Source organism: Sylvia atricapilla, chromosome 9 (assembly GCF_009819655.1).
Source record: "Sylvia atricapilla isolate bSylAtr1 chromosome 9, bSylAtr1.pri, whole genome shotgun sequence".
Classification (NCBI taxonomy): domain Eukaryota; kingdom Metazoa; phylum Chordata; class Aves; order Passeriformes; family Sylviidae; genus Sylvia; species Sylvia atricapilla.
In genome coordinates, this window is record NC_089148.1 from 9,562,593 (window position 1) to 9,575,035 (window position 12,443).

Sequence of the window (12,443 nt, forward strand, 5' to 3'; positions counted from 1 at the left end):
AGGAGCTGTGGGGAAACACTGAGGGCTGTTTCTGTGGGGTGGGTGAGGAGTTTGTGCCTTTGGCTGAGCCATCCAGGCTGCCCTCCCTTGGGAGCTGCAGATACACATGTCCTTAACACACGGCTTGTGCATCCTTAGCTGCTCTCAGATACTCTGCTGAACGTCTTCTTGGCCATTGCCGTGGACAACCTGGCCAACGCTCAGGAGCTCACCAAGGTACGTTCCTGCTGCTCCTTTTCCTTTCCCTGCGGAGTGAGTGGGGGCAAAACCATCTAGGCTTTGATTTAGGAAAATGCTTAAACCTGCTGGTCTTTCCAGGAACACCCACGCCTCAAGTATGGCTTTAACTCTTTCTCCATTTAAACTCCCCAGTTCTGTTTGCCATCAGGCAGATGGAGATAACCCTCATCTGTTGAGTGGCACCTGACTGGAGACTCTTATCTGCCCGAGCACTCTGGAGATGTGGACTGGGAAGCATTTTCCAGTGGTGTGACTATTTATTCCCTGTCTGCTTCCAGGGCAGCAGATGTGGTTTAGGATGCAATTTGGGCTGGTGCTTAGCTGCTTTTAAAAGCATGCTGGGGAATATTTGGGGAACGCTGAATTGTCAGGGCACCATCTGGACAACGGTGAGTAGAAGAAAGCTGCAAGGGTCGTTGCCACTCTTTGGAGCTGACCGGTGATCCTGTGGTGCCCAGATTTTTGTGGAGCCCGTGCTGTTACTCACGTCCGTGGAGATTACTGGGAGGCTTCTACAGTGGTGTAAAACTGACCCGAGACGGGGCATGGTGCTGGTTTGTCTGAGGGGTGTGTGCAGGGCTCCTCCCAAGGTGTAGAGGGTGCAGGTGGCACTTCCAGAGGCTGGTGTGAGGGATGGGAGAGCCCCACGGGTACCAGCAGCATCAATTTAGAGAGCGCTGAGTTTTTGAAAAGGCTGAATGCTCGCTAATGACTCCTAATGACATTCTTTGCTCTGGAGACACAGCCATACTCATTAAAGCAATCCAGTCTCTGCCGGGATCATTCACGGATGCCTTACCTCCCACTCCGTTTGGGGGATGTCTGTCTGGCCCCTGTGGCTGTGAAGAAGGGAGGGCTGAGCTGGTCTGCCCTGTCTGGGGTTGTCCCACCACGCTCAGCCCAGCTCTTGCCTCGAGTGGGCTGGGTTCACTTGTTTAAGCAGCACTGATGCTTTGGGGGAGATCTGGTGTAGTGGGGGAAATCAAGTGTCTCTGGAAGCGATGCTTTAAGATTTTAGCCTTTATATTTTTCAAATCCTGTACTGCATTACTGCATAACTCTGAACTCCACATAAAGTGTTAGTTAATTGTCTTCACATTTTGGTCAGACAAAACAATCCCTCTAGGCCTGAAACTCAAGGACACCTCGTGTCTCAGGCCCTGAAAAGTATAAACAAAAGTGAATTATGGGGGAGCAAACTGGGGGAATGTGACTTCATTACTTGAAGCTGTAATTGGAGGATTAACCCCTGATATGTAGATGGACCAAATTTATAATTGTCTGAAAAAACACCTGACCATTGTCCATCTTGGGTATAGCCCCTCTTGGAGGCTTTTGACTTCCCAAGGTGTATCTATTGAAGGCTTTAATAAATACCTACTTTGTCCTCTTAACCTTGTCTAGCCTCTGTTCTAGGTAACCACGCCAAGGCATCAGAAGTACAAGTCCCCTTCAATCCCTCAAGCTTTGGCATCAAGGGTTGCCCTGCACATCCCTCACTGCCCCCCATGGCTGAGCTTTCCCTCGGAACCCCAACATCCCACTGAGCAATGCCCCTCTTTTTTTCCCCAGGATGAGCAGGAGGAAGAGGAGGCCTTCAACCAGAAGCACGCCCTTCAGAAAGCCAAAGAAGTCAGCCCCATGTCTGCCCCAAACATGCCTGCTATCGAGTGAGTGACTCCCCAACACCACCCCAGGGACCCCCCGAGCCCAGCCAGGCTTGGAAGGGCACAGAGCTGCAGCAGAGCCTGACAAGGCTGGTTGGGGGGGCTGCCAACAAGGAAAATGAGTCCCCACATGGGGTGACTCTCTCTCTGGGCATCTTCCTGAGGATGGATGGAGGTCTAGGAGTGTGCTCCCCATGAGCAGCAGTGCTTTTTGAGAGGTGACAGCATGGACAACAGCTCTCCCGGGAGGTCCTGAAATTGCCAACCTCTGCACCAAGCTGAAGCCTCAGTGCTTGGGCATGGCAAAAAATATGCTAAAAGAGGCTTTCTGCCCCAAATATAGAGCTCAAGCACTCAGTGGCTGATGGTAGGAGGCTGGGGAGGAGGAAGGTATCTCAAGTTATTCTTGAGGAGGGGTGATATTTGTTCCTGTGGAGTGTTTCTTCATGGCAGAGCTGCAGGAGAGCAGCCAGGGCTGGGGGAGAAGGGAGCAGTGGTGTCACAAATCTCCCTCGGGCTCCTTCCTTGGGAACGAATGCAGTTAGGAAAGATGGAGCGGGTTTGTGAAACCATGTTTGATTGTACAAAAAATTTGATTTGGGTGAGAAAAAAAAAAAGACCCAAACCGCATAAACCATCAGCATGGTGTTAAGAAGCCTTGTCTCTGCATTTCAGCAGCAGAAAATTCTGGGTTTTTTTTCCTTCCTAGCTGCCTTTTTTCTCTTTATTTTGCGGTGTCATATGGTCTAAATCACATAAAACTTTCAAAGTCAACACTGGAACGAGGCGTTTTGATTTGTTTCCCAAAACAGTACATTTCAGTACAGCTGAAGGGATTATTTTTTTTCCTCTTCTTCTTTTTCTTCCTTTTTTTTTTTTTTTTTTTTTTTTTTTTTATAGAATCCCTTCCCAGGGAATTTTAGGTTTCGTTATGCTTTGAAACCCAGCCAAGCTTGTACACAGCAGAATCTCTTGCAGATTTGCTGAGAGAAACTGCTGTCTTCAGGAGAGTGCTGATCTGGAGAGGGTCAGAGGCAGCCTTGGGAATGGCCCCCTCCTTGCTTTGGCAGTAGTGGGATGCTGTGGTCCCTCACCCTGCATGATTTTAGGGGCAGCAGGAATGGGCTGTGCTTGTAAGGCCCGCCTGATCCCCCAGCAGCCACAGATTTTACCCTGGACTGGGGCTGATGGGACGTTCATGATAAATCCATGTCTGCCCAAGTGCTAGGGGGGTTTAGGGGAGAGGTGGTGGAGTCCGTATGTTGGCTGTGTTTCTGGATACCAGTGGGAATGTGTTGGATAAAGTGAGGGAATAGAGAGCTTTAGGCTGCAGAAGAGGCTGAGGAATGGGCAGATAGGAGAGAGGAAGAGGGGGAGATGGAATGTATTAGGGCAGTAAAGGATTTGCTTACACTGCACATCCCTGATAGAGCTCTCTAGTCATCATCAAATGGAGCTGGTTAGGCAAACAGATCTTTTCAACCTTTCCTTGTTGTTCTGGTGGCATTGAACGGGAAAGTCTTGATATTCATGGAGCTTTTTTCCAGCTCCTCCCACTCACCAGGTTGGATTGGGGTCAGGGCCGGGCAGTATGATGCTACAGTTTGGGCTCGATGACACAGTCAGCCACAGGTTTGGTATGCCTTTGGGGGTGCTGAGCTTGCAGAGGGACAGTGGGGACAACGCAGTGGTGGCCAGGGCAGAGCAGAGCTGGCACAGAAGGGACACTGAGAGCTCAGAGCAGGGCTCTGCCTTTGGCTGTGCATGGACACGGGTGGCTCCATTTCCACGTGGATACCTGGCACATGCAGCTCAGCGTGGGTGTCCCTGCCTGTGTGGGGAGGGATGGATGGATGGATGGATGGATGGATGGATGGATGGATGGATGGATGGATGGATGGATGGATAGGTGGGTGCTCCCACGTGGCCAGGGATGGTGTGGGTGGCCATGGTGCCCGTGGGAGCTCTGTGTTTGTACCCGGGTGCAGACGGCTCGGGGCCGCTCGGCACAGGGGCTGCCAGGTGGGTGCATGCGGGCGCTGGATGTGTCTGGAGGCTTGGCCGCTTGTTGTGGGAATGCTGTGGGTGCCTGCAGCTCCAGCCCTGCCTGGAGAGTGGCATTGAGCCCTTCCCATGCACAGGGATCCATGGAGACCATCAGAATCAGAATCACTGTCAGAATCATTAGGTTGGAAAAGATCTCCAGGATCAAGTCCAACCCAACCCTAACACTTCAACTAGATCACGGCACCAAGTGCCACATCTAGTCCTTTCTTAAACACACCCAGACATGGTGAATTCACCACCTCCCCAGGTAGACCATTGCAGTACTTTATTACCCTTTCTGTAAAAAACTTTTCCCTGATATCCAGCCTCTATTTCCCTTTGTGCAGCTTGAGACTGTGTCCTCTCATTCTGTCAGTTGCTGCCTGGAGAGAGAGACCAACCCCCTACTGACTACAACCTTTCAAGAAGCTGTAGAGAGTGATAAGGTCACCTCTGAGTCTTCTCCAGGCTAAACAACCCCAGATTCCTCAGTCATTCTTCACAGGGCTTGTGCTCCAAGCCATTCACCAACCTTGTTGCCCTCCTCCATCATCACTGGCATGACTGGAGCATCTCTCTCGTGAGCTTGGCCTAGGAAGGTTGAAGTTGTTAAGCCTGGAGACCTTAGAACACCTTGGGAGGGACTTTTGTCAAGGTGTTTTTTGACAAGGGATAGGACGAGGGGGAATGGCTTAAAACTGTTAAGAGGTGGTCACAACAGAGAGCCTGTCAGAGCTCAAGATGCATTTGGACAGTGCTCTCAGGCACATGGTGGCTGTCCTGTGCAGGGCCAGGAGATGGATTCAATGATCCTTGCAGGTCCCTTCAAACTCAGGATGTTCTGTGTTTGTATGATTGCATATTCTCAGGGCCGTGTTCTCGGAGCTGTTCTCAGAGCGAATCTTTTCTATGCTGACCCAAAGGTTGAAGCCTGGAATCTCCCCAGCTGCTAACGTGTGTGAGCCCTGTTAACTTGCTCTGTGTGGGGGCTGCTCAGGTGACAGGAGCTGCTCAGGTGACAGGAGCTCTGTGGCATCTCAACCTGGCCTTGTGCCTTGTGTATGCTGAGGAACTTCACGTTCCCCCCTGTGCTCCCAGGGCAGCATCAGCTCCCGGGTGATGGCTCTGTGCAGCTCAGGGCTGGCCTGACGCTTTCCACCTGCCACGTGTTTCTCGGGAGAAGTGAATTTGGAGCAGCCCGAGACAGCTGTTAACTATCCGAGGATGTCTGGGAGCTTCTGAAGGGCTGGAGCCTGCGCCTCTCTCCCGGTGCACGGCGTGGGGAAGGCTCCCATGGATGGAACAGAGCGTCAGCGTGGGCAGCCCGTGACCAGCGTGCCCGTGGGGGCTGTCTGTGGATGTGCAGGGCCAGGATGAGGCCGCTGCGCTGCCCAGGGAGGGGGGACAGCTCTTTGCGCTGCCCACACGAGTGGAAGGAGGGGGGATTGAACCCGTTTGTTTTTCCTCCGCAGAAGAGACAGGCGGAGGAGACACCACATGTCGATGTGGGAGCCACGCAGCAGCCACCTGTATGTGGGCGGCGGGGGCGCGTGTCCGTCTGTGCCTCCTGTGCTGTCTGTGCGTCCGCGGGGCCGGGGCACACCCCGCTCCCCTCTCCGGCCCCGCCGGCAGGGATGGGAGCGGGAATTCACTCTGTGTGTGTGTGTGTGTGTGTGTGTGTGTGCTGTATCCGTGTGCCCCGGTGCTCCCCTCGGCTGTGTGCCGATCCCCCCGTGTGCGGAGCCCTGCGGCCGCCGCCTGTCGCTCGCTGCCCGTGGGTGTGCCGTGCGGTGTCAGCAGTGCCCGTGCCCCTGTGTGCTCCCGGGTGTTTCCCTGTGCCGCGGGGGTGTCGGGAAGGGCACGTCTGTCTTTCTCCAGGGTGTTGTTTTACCGCCCTGCAAAGGTTTGGTGACATAGCCCAGAAGCCCGGTGCAGCTGCTTCCCCTCAGACAGTCAAAATCGCTGCTCCTCAAGCCTCAGGGCAAGCTTTTTACCCGGCATGTGCTGGGAGAGAGACGAAGAGAGGTCCCTGGATACAGCAAGAGGGCTTGGCCCGTATTTAAGGTCTCCCAGGCAGTCACACGAGAGGAAGGTGGTCCCTGCCTTTCTGAGACAGGGCAAGCCAGGATGCTGGCTGCTCCCAGAAGCTGGATATGCGGCCTGAAAGCTTCAGGGCAGCAGCGAGGCTGCTGGGGCTGGTCATCCGTCAGCCCGATGCTTTCTGAAGGGACACAAGCACACTCTGAGCCCCATTTCCAGCCCCTCGCCAGCACCAGGGGGACACCGACAAAGCCTTAGCACACACAGCCTGTAGCCCTGGCGGTGGCACTTCTTTCTCCCTGGGACTCCCAGATTAAATCCGGGGCGGGTGCTTCACCGGGGGATGGTGTGGGCAGCGGGGATGGATGGTGACCCCTGGCTGTCCCCTCTGCAGGCGGGAGCGTCGCCGGCGGCACCACATGTCGGTGTGGGAGCAGCGCACCAGCCAGCTGCGCCGGCACATGCAGATGTCCAGCCAGGAGGGCATCAACAAAGATGAGCCGCCCCTCATCAATCCCCACGCCAGCATCTTCCGCAGGAAGAGGCCCGGGGAGGGTGTCAGCCTGGAGAAATGCGCTGAGGAGCAGGGCAAGGCTGAGGGAGCCGAGCAGCCGGTCCCAGGGGCCAACCCTGGCGGTGGTGAAGACAGGACATCGCCCCGGGCCAAGCGGGACATGTGGCAGCAGAAATCTTGCCATGGGAACTGTGAGCCGGGAGAACAGGACGGGGCAGGAGGCAGCGTCGAGGATAGGGCCAGGATGAGGCAGAGCCAGCGGCGCAGCCGGCACCGCAGAGCCCGCCTGGAGGGCAAGGACACGGCTGGCGTCCTGGGGAGCCGCTCGGCCAGCCAGGAGATGGGGCTGGAGGAGGCCAGCACCGCCGAGGGGACACAGGACGGGGACCGGCGTGGGGACGTGGCTGCGACAGAGGCGCTGATTCCGGGAGATCCAGAAGCGAGCGGGGACTCCATCAGGTTGGTACCTGCAGAGGACATCTTGCCGTCCCCACAGCTCCTCGTATTCTCTTCTTCTCCTATCCCCGTACCTTCTCACGCCTCTTTTTCTCCCCTGTCCCTGCTGCAGGACAAACGGGGTCCCTGCAGGCGACGCCGATCTGATGGGGAGCGCCAAGAAGGGGAGCCCTCCACACGCTGCACCCGAGATCTCCCAGGGGAGGACAGGCAACCTGACGGAGCAGGACTGCAGCAGCCCGGACACCAGCGAGCAGGCGCTGCTGGAGCCCAGCCGCACCGTGAGCCGCAGCGAGCCCGACCTCTCCTCCATCACCCCCACCACCGAGAAGGCCACCGAGAGCACGGCCATCATGATCGATGTGCACGACTCCGCTGTGGTACAGAGTGAGGACCCGTCTCTCTTTCCTGAGCCCCTCGCCCAGCCCTCGGGGACTCTGCGGGGATGGGAAGCCGCTTGCGTGGCTTTTCCGACCCGCGTCTGTCAGCTGGGGGGGGGATCTCCTTGCTGCTCCTTGCAGTACCTCCCTCCAGCACCCCAGTTTTGCAGGAGAGCCCAAATGGTGATGCGCCAGCATCCCGTGTCCCTTTCTCGCCTCTTTCCATCCACCCCTTTATCGGATCCATCATTTCCCCTTCCTCTCTGCCTGGGCAAAACTCCTGTATTCCCTGTTTTTCCTGGAACATCTGTAGCCTCCGGCAGCTCACTGTCACTCAAACCCCTTAGCGGCATCCTCGCTGTCAAGGTGAGCTGCTTTAAACGGTGTTATTAATTACCCAGCAAGGTGAAAAGTGGCCTTGTTAAACCTATTTCATCTGCTCCATCCCAGCAGCTCGTGTGTTTTCTTCCTGCCTAGTCCCTCTCCCTGTGACAGCACAGGGATTCAGAGCAGGGAATGAGGGGGGGTTGCCTAGGTGGCAGGGACACCCCAGGGTGTTGTCTGGGTGCAAGGCCGGGCAAAGGCTCTCGCTTTCCTGCAGTTAGCAACAAGACAGACGGCGAAGCCAGCCCCTTAAAGGAGGCCGAGACCAAAGAGGATGAGGAAGAAATGGAGAAGAAGAAGAGGAAGAAGGAAAAGAGCGAGACAGGCAAAGCGATGGTGCCGCACAGCTCCATGTTCATCTTCAGCACGACCAACCCGTGAGATGTTTTCCATGCTGGGGCTGGGGAGGGCTGCAAGGGGAAGGACCCCAGACATCACCAAAAACAGGGAATCCCTGTGAGAAGGGAGCTGAGGGTCTCCCAAACAGGCCACGAAGTTCCCCAAGCCCCCACATCGCTCTGTCTCAGTGGTAGATGCACTCATGGCTCTGTCTCCCAACTGCTGATTGCTAAAGCTGGGATTTTTATTCATTGTTTGTTACGTTTACCTGCAGTTTTCTGCTGCTCTGTAGCTCTTCCCCAGGTCCAGTGGCCTGGAAGAGTAAGCACCCCAATTTCTTAGGGACTTTCCCTGCCAGGCTGTGGGGCTGAGACAGCTGAGAACAGGGATTGACAAGCCCAAACGCCCCTTGGGCTCCCCTCTTCTGCTCCTCAGGCTTTGCTGCCTGTCTCCCCACCCTGGAAGGTGGCAATACGGGGTGGGTGGGTTTTGTACGTGGGCTGCGGCTGTGTCCTGCCAGGGCTCACAGGTAGGGTGTGGGCTCTGTCCCCACAGGGTGAGGAGGGCCTGCCACTACATCGTGAACCTGCGCTACTTCGAGATGTGCATCCTGCTGGTGATCGCCGCCAGCAGCATCGCCCTGGCCGCCGAGGATCCCGTCCTCACCAACTCCGACCGCAACAAAGTGATTGCAACCCCCTCCTGCTCCCCCCTCTGGGCCAGGCAGAGCTCCTGTAGGGTTTTAGCTCTGTAGAGTCAGGGCAGCCAGGTGGTGGCACTTGAACTGTGCCATGGAATTTGGCTTCTTCCCCACCAACCTTCCGTTGTGAACCGCGGGAGTCACTTGCAGTTTCCCCCACATGTGGGATTTAGAGCCTGGGGAGACACCAGGATGCCTGGTCAGCTGTAAAGTGTCTTGACCTGAGGAGATGCTGGTACAGGCAGTGGTATGGGGCACATGATCCTGGCTAGCAGTGTCATTTCCAAGCCGTTTGCATATGGGGAATGATTCCCTCCTGCCTGCACAGGCTGGGTTTGGGGCTGCCCTGAACTCTTAGGGGGATGAGTGTGTGGGGCTCATCCTTTGGGACAAGCAAACCAGCCCTGTGTTTGCCCCTGAGCCAGGCAAGCTGCTGTAGCTGGGTGTCTGGGTGGGCACGGTTTGCTCAGCAGCAGCTGCAGAGCACCTGTGGCCTCTCTCTGCAGGTGCTGAGGTATTTCGACTACGTCTTCACTGGTGTCTTCACCTTTGAGATGGTGATCAAGGTAAGAGCAGCATCCCTGGGAACCAGTTAAATTTAGATGGTGGAGATCCTAAAGTCTGGTTCTTAGCAGTGGTGGTGCAGAGTGCTCAGCACCTCCTTTATCAGCCTCAAGGCTTCCACAGAATACAAAGTCCTACACCCAGGACACTCAGATGTGTCTGCAGTGTCCCCGTCCCCCGGCTTGTCCCTTCCACTTGATGTCTGAGCTGCTCATTCCCTGCCTGCTTTTCTCTCTGTATCTCCCCTCCAGATGATTGATCAGGGCTTGATCCTGCAGGACGGCTCCTACTTCCGAGACCTCTGGAACATCCTGGATTTCATCGTGGTGGTGGGAGCGCTGGTGGCTTTTGCCTTGGCGTAAGTGGTTGTTGTCCTTGTCAGCTCCCTGCCTTCCCTCAGCTGGGGTGGGAGAAGGATGCACACAAGGATGTGTGTTACGGCTACTAGACTCTGATTTCTTTTTGTGTTTTGTTTCTCTGCACCCTCCTGCTCTGCTTCTGGGATGGCTCCTGGCAGTGGTGTGTGGCTGCTCCAGAGATGTGTTTCTCCTTGTTTGTCAGAAGCTGGTGAGAAAGCAGGCAGGGAGTAAGGCAAGGCAAGCTGGAGATGCTAGGAAGACGTTGGTGGCAAAACTGGATTTGAAACAGAGCAGAAGGGGCTGTTAGAGAGGGGGGAAATGGCCTAAAGGTGCCAGAGCGGGAGTTACACACCTGCTATGCATCTCGGAGTGCACAGAGACAGCAACAGCAGCAACCTGCCAGGTGGAGCTGCCCTTTGAATGTGTTTGTGCTGGAAATGGTACCCCTTACTTTTCCTCTGGTCTGAGGGGGACATTGCTCTGGAGCCTGGCAGGAATGGGGATAAGGCCAGTGAGGTGTGTGCCAGTATCCTCTGTGGCATCGTGGAGAGGGCTGTGTGCTTGCCCTGCGGCCTCCCCACTGAGCATTGCTTTGAGACTGGGCTCTGGTACTGAGCTTGTGGCACATGTGGGTGCTGGGATGTCCCTGGTGCCCATGTCATGGAGGGCAGGAGCATACAGGGATGAGTTTCCTGCTGCTCTGATGTCCCCTGTGCTGCTGGCTGGGGCAGGAGGTGCAGTTAGGGAGGGATGTGTGGTGCCAAAGTGATGCTTGCAGGGAAGGGACATCCCCTGGTCCCCAGGGCTGTGCTGCCCCACTGGTACCCAGGGAGGGAGAGGAGGAGAGGCTCAGGCTCCTTTGTCATGCTGTTGTTCTCTCTTTGTGCCTGTGACACTGGCAGCAGTGGCTGGTGACAGGGGAGGGCCTGGCAGCCACGCAGATGGGAGCCTTGGCCACTGCTCAGGTACCCTGTGGGGCTCTCGGGGTGGCCACGAGGTCCCTCCATGGATTACAGCCCGTGATCCATCCCTCCCATCTCACCCCAGAGAGGGCAGCAGCTCCTTCTCCTGGTTCTCATGCACTTGTACCCCCCTGGCTAGTTGCTTGTGCCTTCCTCACCCTCCTCACCCCATTCCTCACCTGGTGCTTTCAGCCCCTGCCCTCTCCTTGGGAAGAGGATAGGAGAATTCAGCTCGCTCAGCACAGGGCTGGAGCAGCCCCTGGGCAGGGCAGGGGGCTGACAGCAGGCCCTGGCATGGGGCAGGAGCTTGGAGCAGGTTTCCTGGCTGGGGACAATGCTCTGAGGCTCTGGAAGGCCACATAGGCCACCAGGAGGGTGGATCAAGCATCTCCAGGGTCTGGCTGATCCCTCCTCTGCCAGGACAGCCCCTCAGAGTGTGTCTGGCAGGGCTCAAGGGCATCAGCAGCCTGAAGATGCACTGAGTGGTTTGAGGAGGAGGACGAGGGAGCCTTTTCATCCCCAGGCAACTTCCATCAGGAATTTTGATGGTTGAAGGAGCGCAGGTTGTTGGCTCAGGCTGCTCCTGGGTGGAGGGGTGTCCTCACCAATAAGCACTGATTGTTTGCTGTCCCCTTGCCCTCACCCCACGAGGGTGGCACAATTCCTGCCTGGCCTCTGCAGCTGGCAGGGCCCAGCATGGAGCATATGGGGAAGCTGCCCAGCCCCTTCCAGCCCTGCTTACCCCTGCCTGCCTCCACCCACCCTCCTGAGGGAAGGATGTTCCCTCTGGGCATGGAGCAGCTGACTTCTTGAGCACCTCCATCCCCTGTGGCACCGAAGCCCTTCCCGTGGGGAGGTCTTGGCATCTCCACACACGTTTGCAACCAGCACTGGTGTCTCCTGCTCCCTCTGGCAGCCGCAGCTGAGTAGATACTGAGCTGCTTGTGCTATGGGCAGGGGCTTTTCATTGTGTAAACCTGCAGGATTGTCTGTCTGCCCCACCTCCAGCCTGGCTCCTGCTGCAGGAGATGAGCTCATGGCTTCGGGAGTGAAGGGAGCAAAGGCACCACTGTGATTTCTGATGGGTTCATACATTATAAAGCATTTATAAGAACACCTGCCTCTCCCCTCTGCAGCCCAGCACTGCCACGGCTGTGGGAGCTGTGGGATATTCACCAGCCCCCATGCCCCAGTCTGCCACCCTCCTGATCTCCAGGGGAAAACTCTGGTGGTGATATTTCAATCTATCTCCTTCTCTTCTCCCTCCATGAGCTCTTGGATGTGGGGCCAGGGCAGGGGGAGTCTCCTTCTCCTTCTCCTTCTCCTTCTCCTTCTCCTTCTCCTTCTCCTTCTCCTTCTCCTTCTCCTTCTCCTTCTCCTTCTCCTTCTCCTTCTCCTTCTCCTTCTCCTTCTCCTTCTCCTTCTCCTTCTCCTTCTCCTTCTCCTTCTCCTTCTCCCTTCCTCTCCTCCATGGTGCTGTGTGGGAACAGCAATGCCCATGGAGCAGCTGTGGTGATGACCTGGATGAGAGCAGCTGGTGATCAAGTCCAGCACTTCCCAGTAGGAATGCTGGGATGTGCCATGCAGGTTTCCTGTCCCTTTGGTCTCCCCTCTGCACTCTGGTTTTCCCACAGGGGTCCTGGGTGGCCCTGGGCACAGGAGAAGGCCCTTGAGCTGGTTCAGCAGTGCCACCATCACCCGCAGGCTGCCCATGCCACATCCACATCACTGATAACCAAGTGCCCAGCCACTCTTTGTGTGCCACTGTGGTGGGTCCATTGCCCCCTTGGAG

At 56.3% G+C, this 12,443-nt stretch overlaps 1 protein-coding gene across 5 annotated transcripts in view; it reads left to right on the forward strand.

Annotated features, from left to right (window-relative positions):
• Positions 1 to 12,443, forward strand: part of CACNA1E (calcium voltage-gated channel subunit alpha1 E) — a 107,429-nt gene that overhangs the window by 68,426 nt on the left and 26,560 nt on the right. For all 5 annotated transcript variants that reach the window (XM_066324751.1, XM_066324746.1, XM_066324750.1 and 2 more), the window contains 9 exons: positions 149 to 216; positions 1,813 to 1,910; positions 5,426 to 5,482; positions 6,388 to 6,966; positions 7,076 to 7,350; positions 7,945 to 8,104; positions 8,622 to 8,751; positions 9,273 to 9,332; positions 9,582 to 9,688. In XM_066324751.1, coding sequence (XP_066180848.1) covers positions 149 to 216; positions 1,813 to 1,910; positions 5,426 to 5,482; positions 6,388 to 6,966; positions 7,076 to 7,350; positions 7,945 to 8,104; positions 8,622 to 8,751; positions 9,273 to 9,332; positions 9,582 to 9,688 — 1,534 coding nt within the window. The remainder of the gene's footprint in view (positions 1 to 148; positions 217 to 1,812; positions 1,911 to 5,425; positions 5,483 to 6,387; positions 6,967 to 7,075; positions 7,351 to 7,944; positions 8,105 to 8,621; positions 8,752 to 9,272; positions 9,333 to 9,581; positions 9,689 to 12,443) is intronic.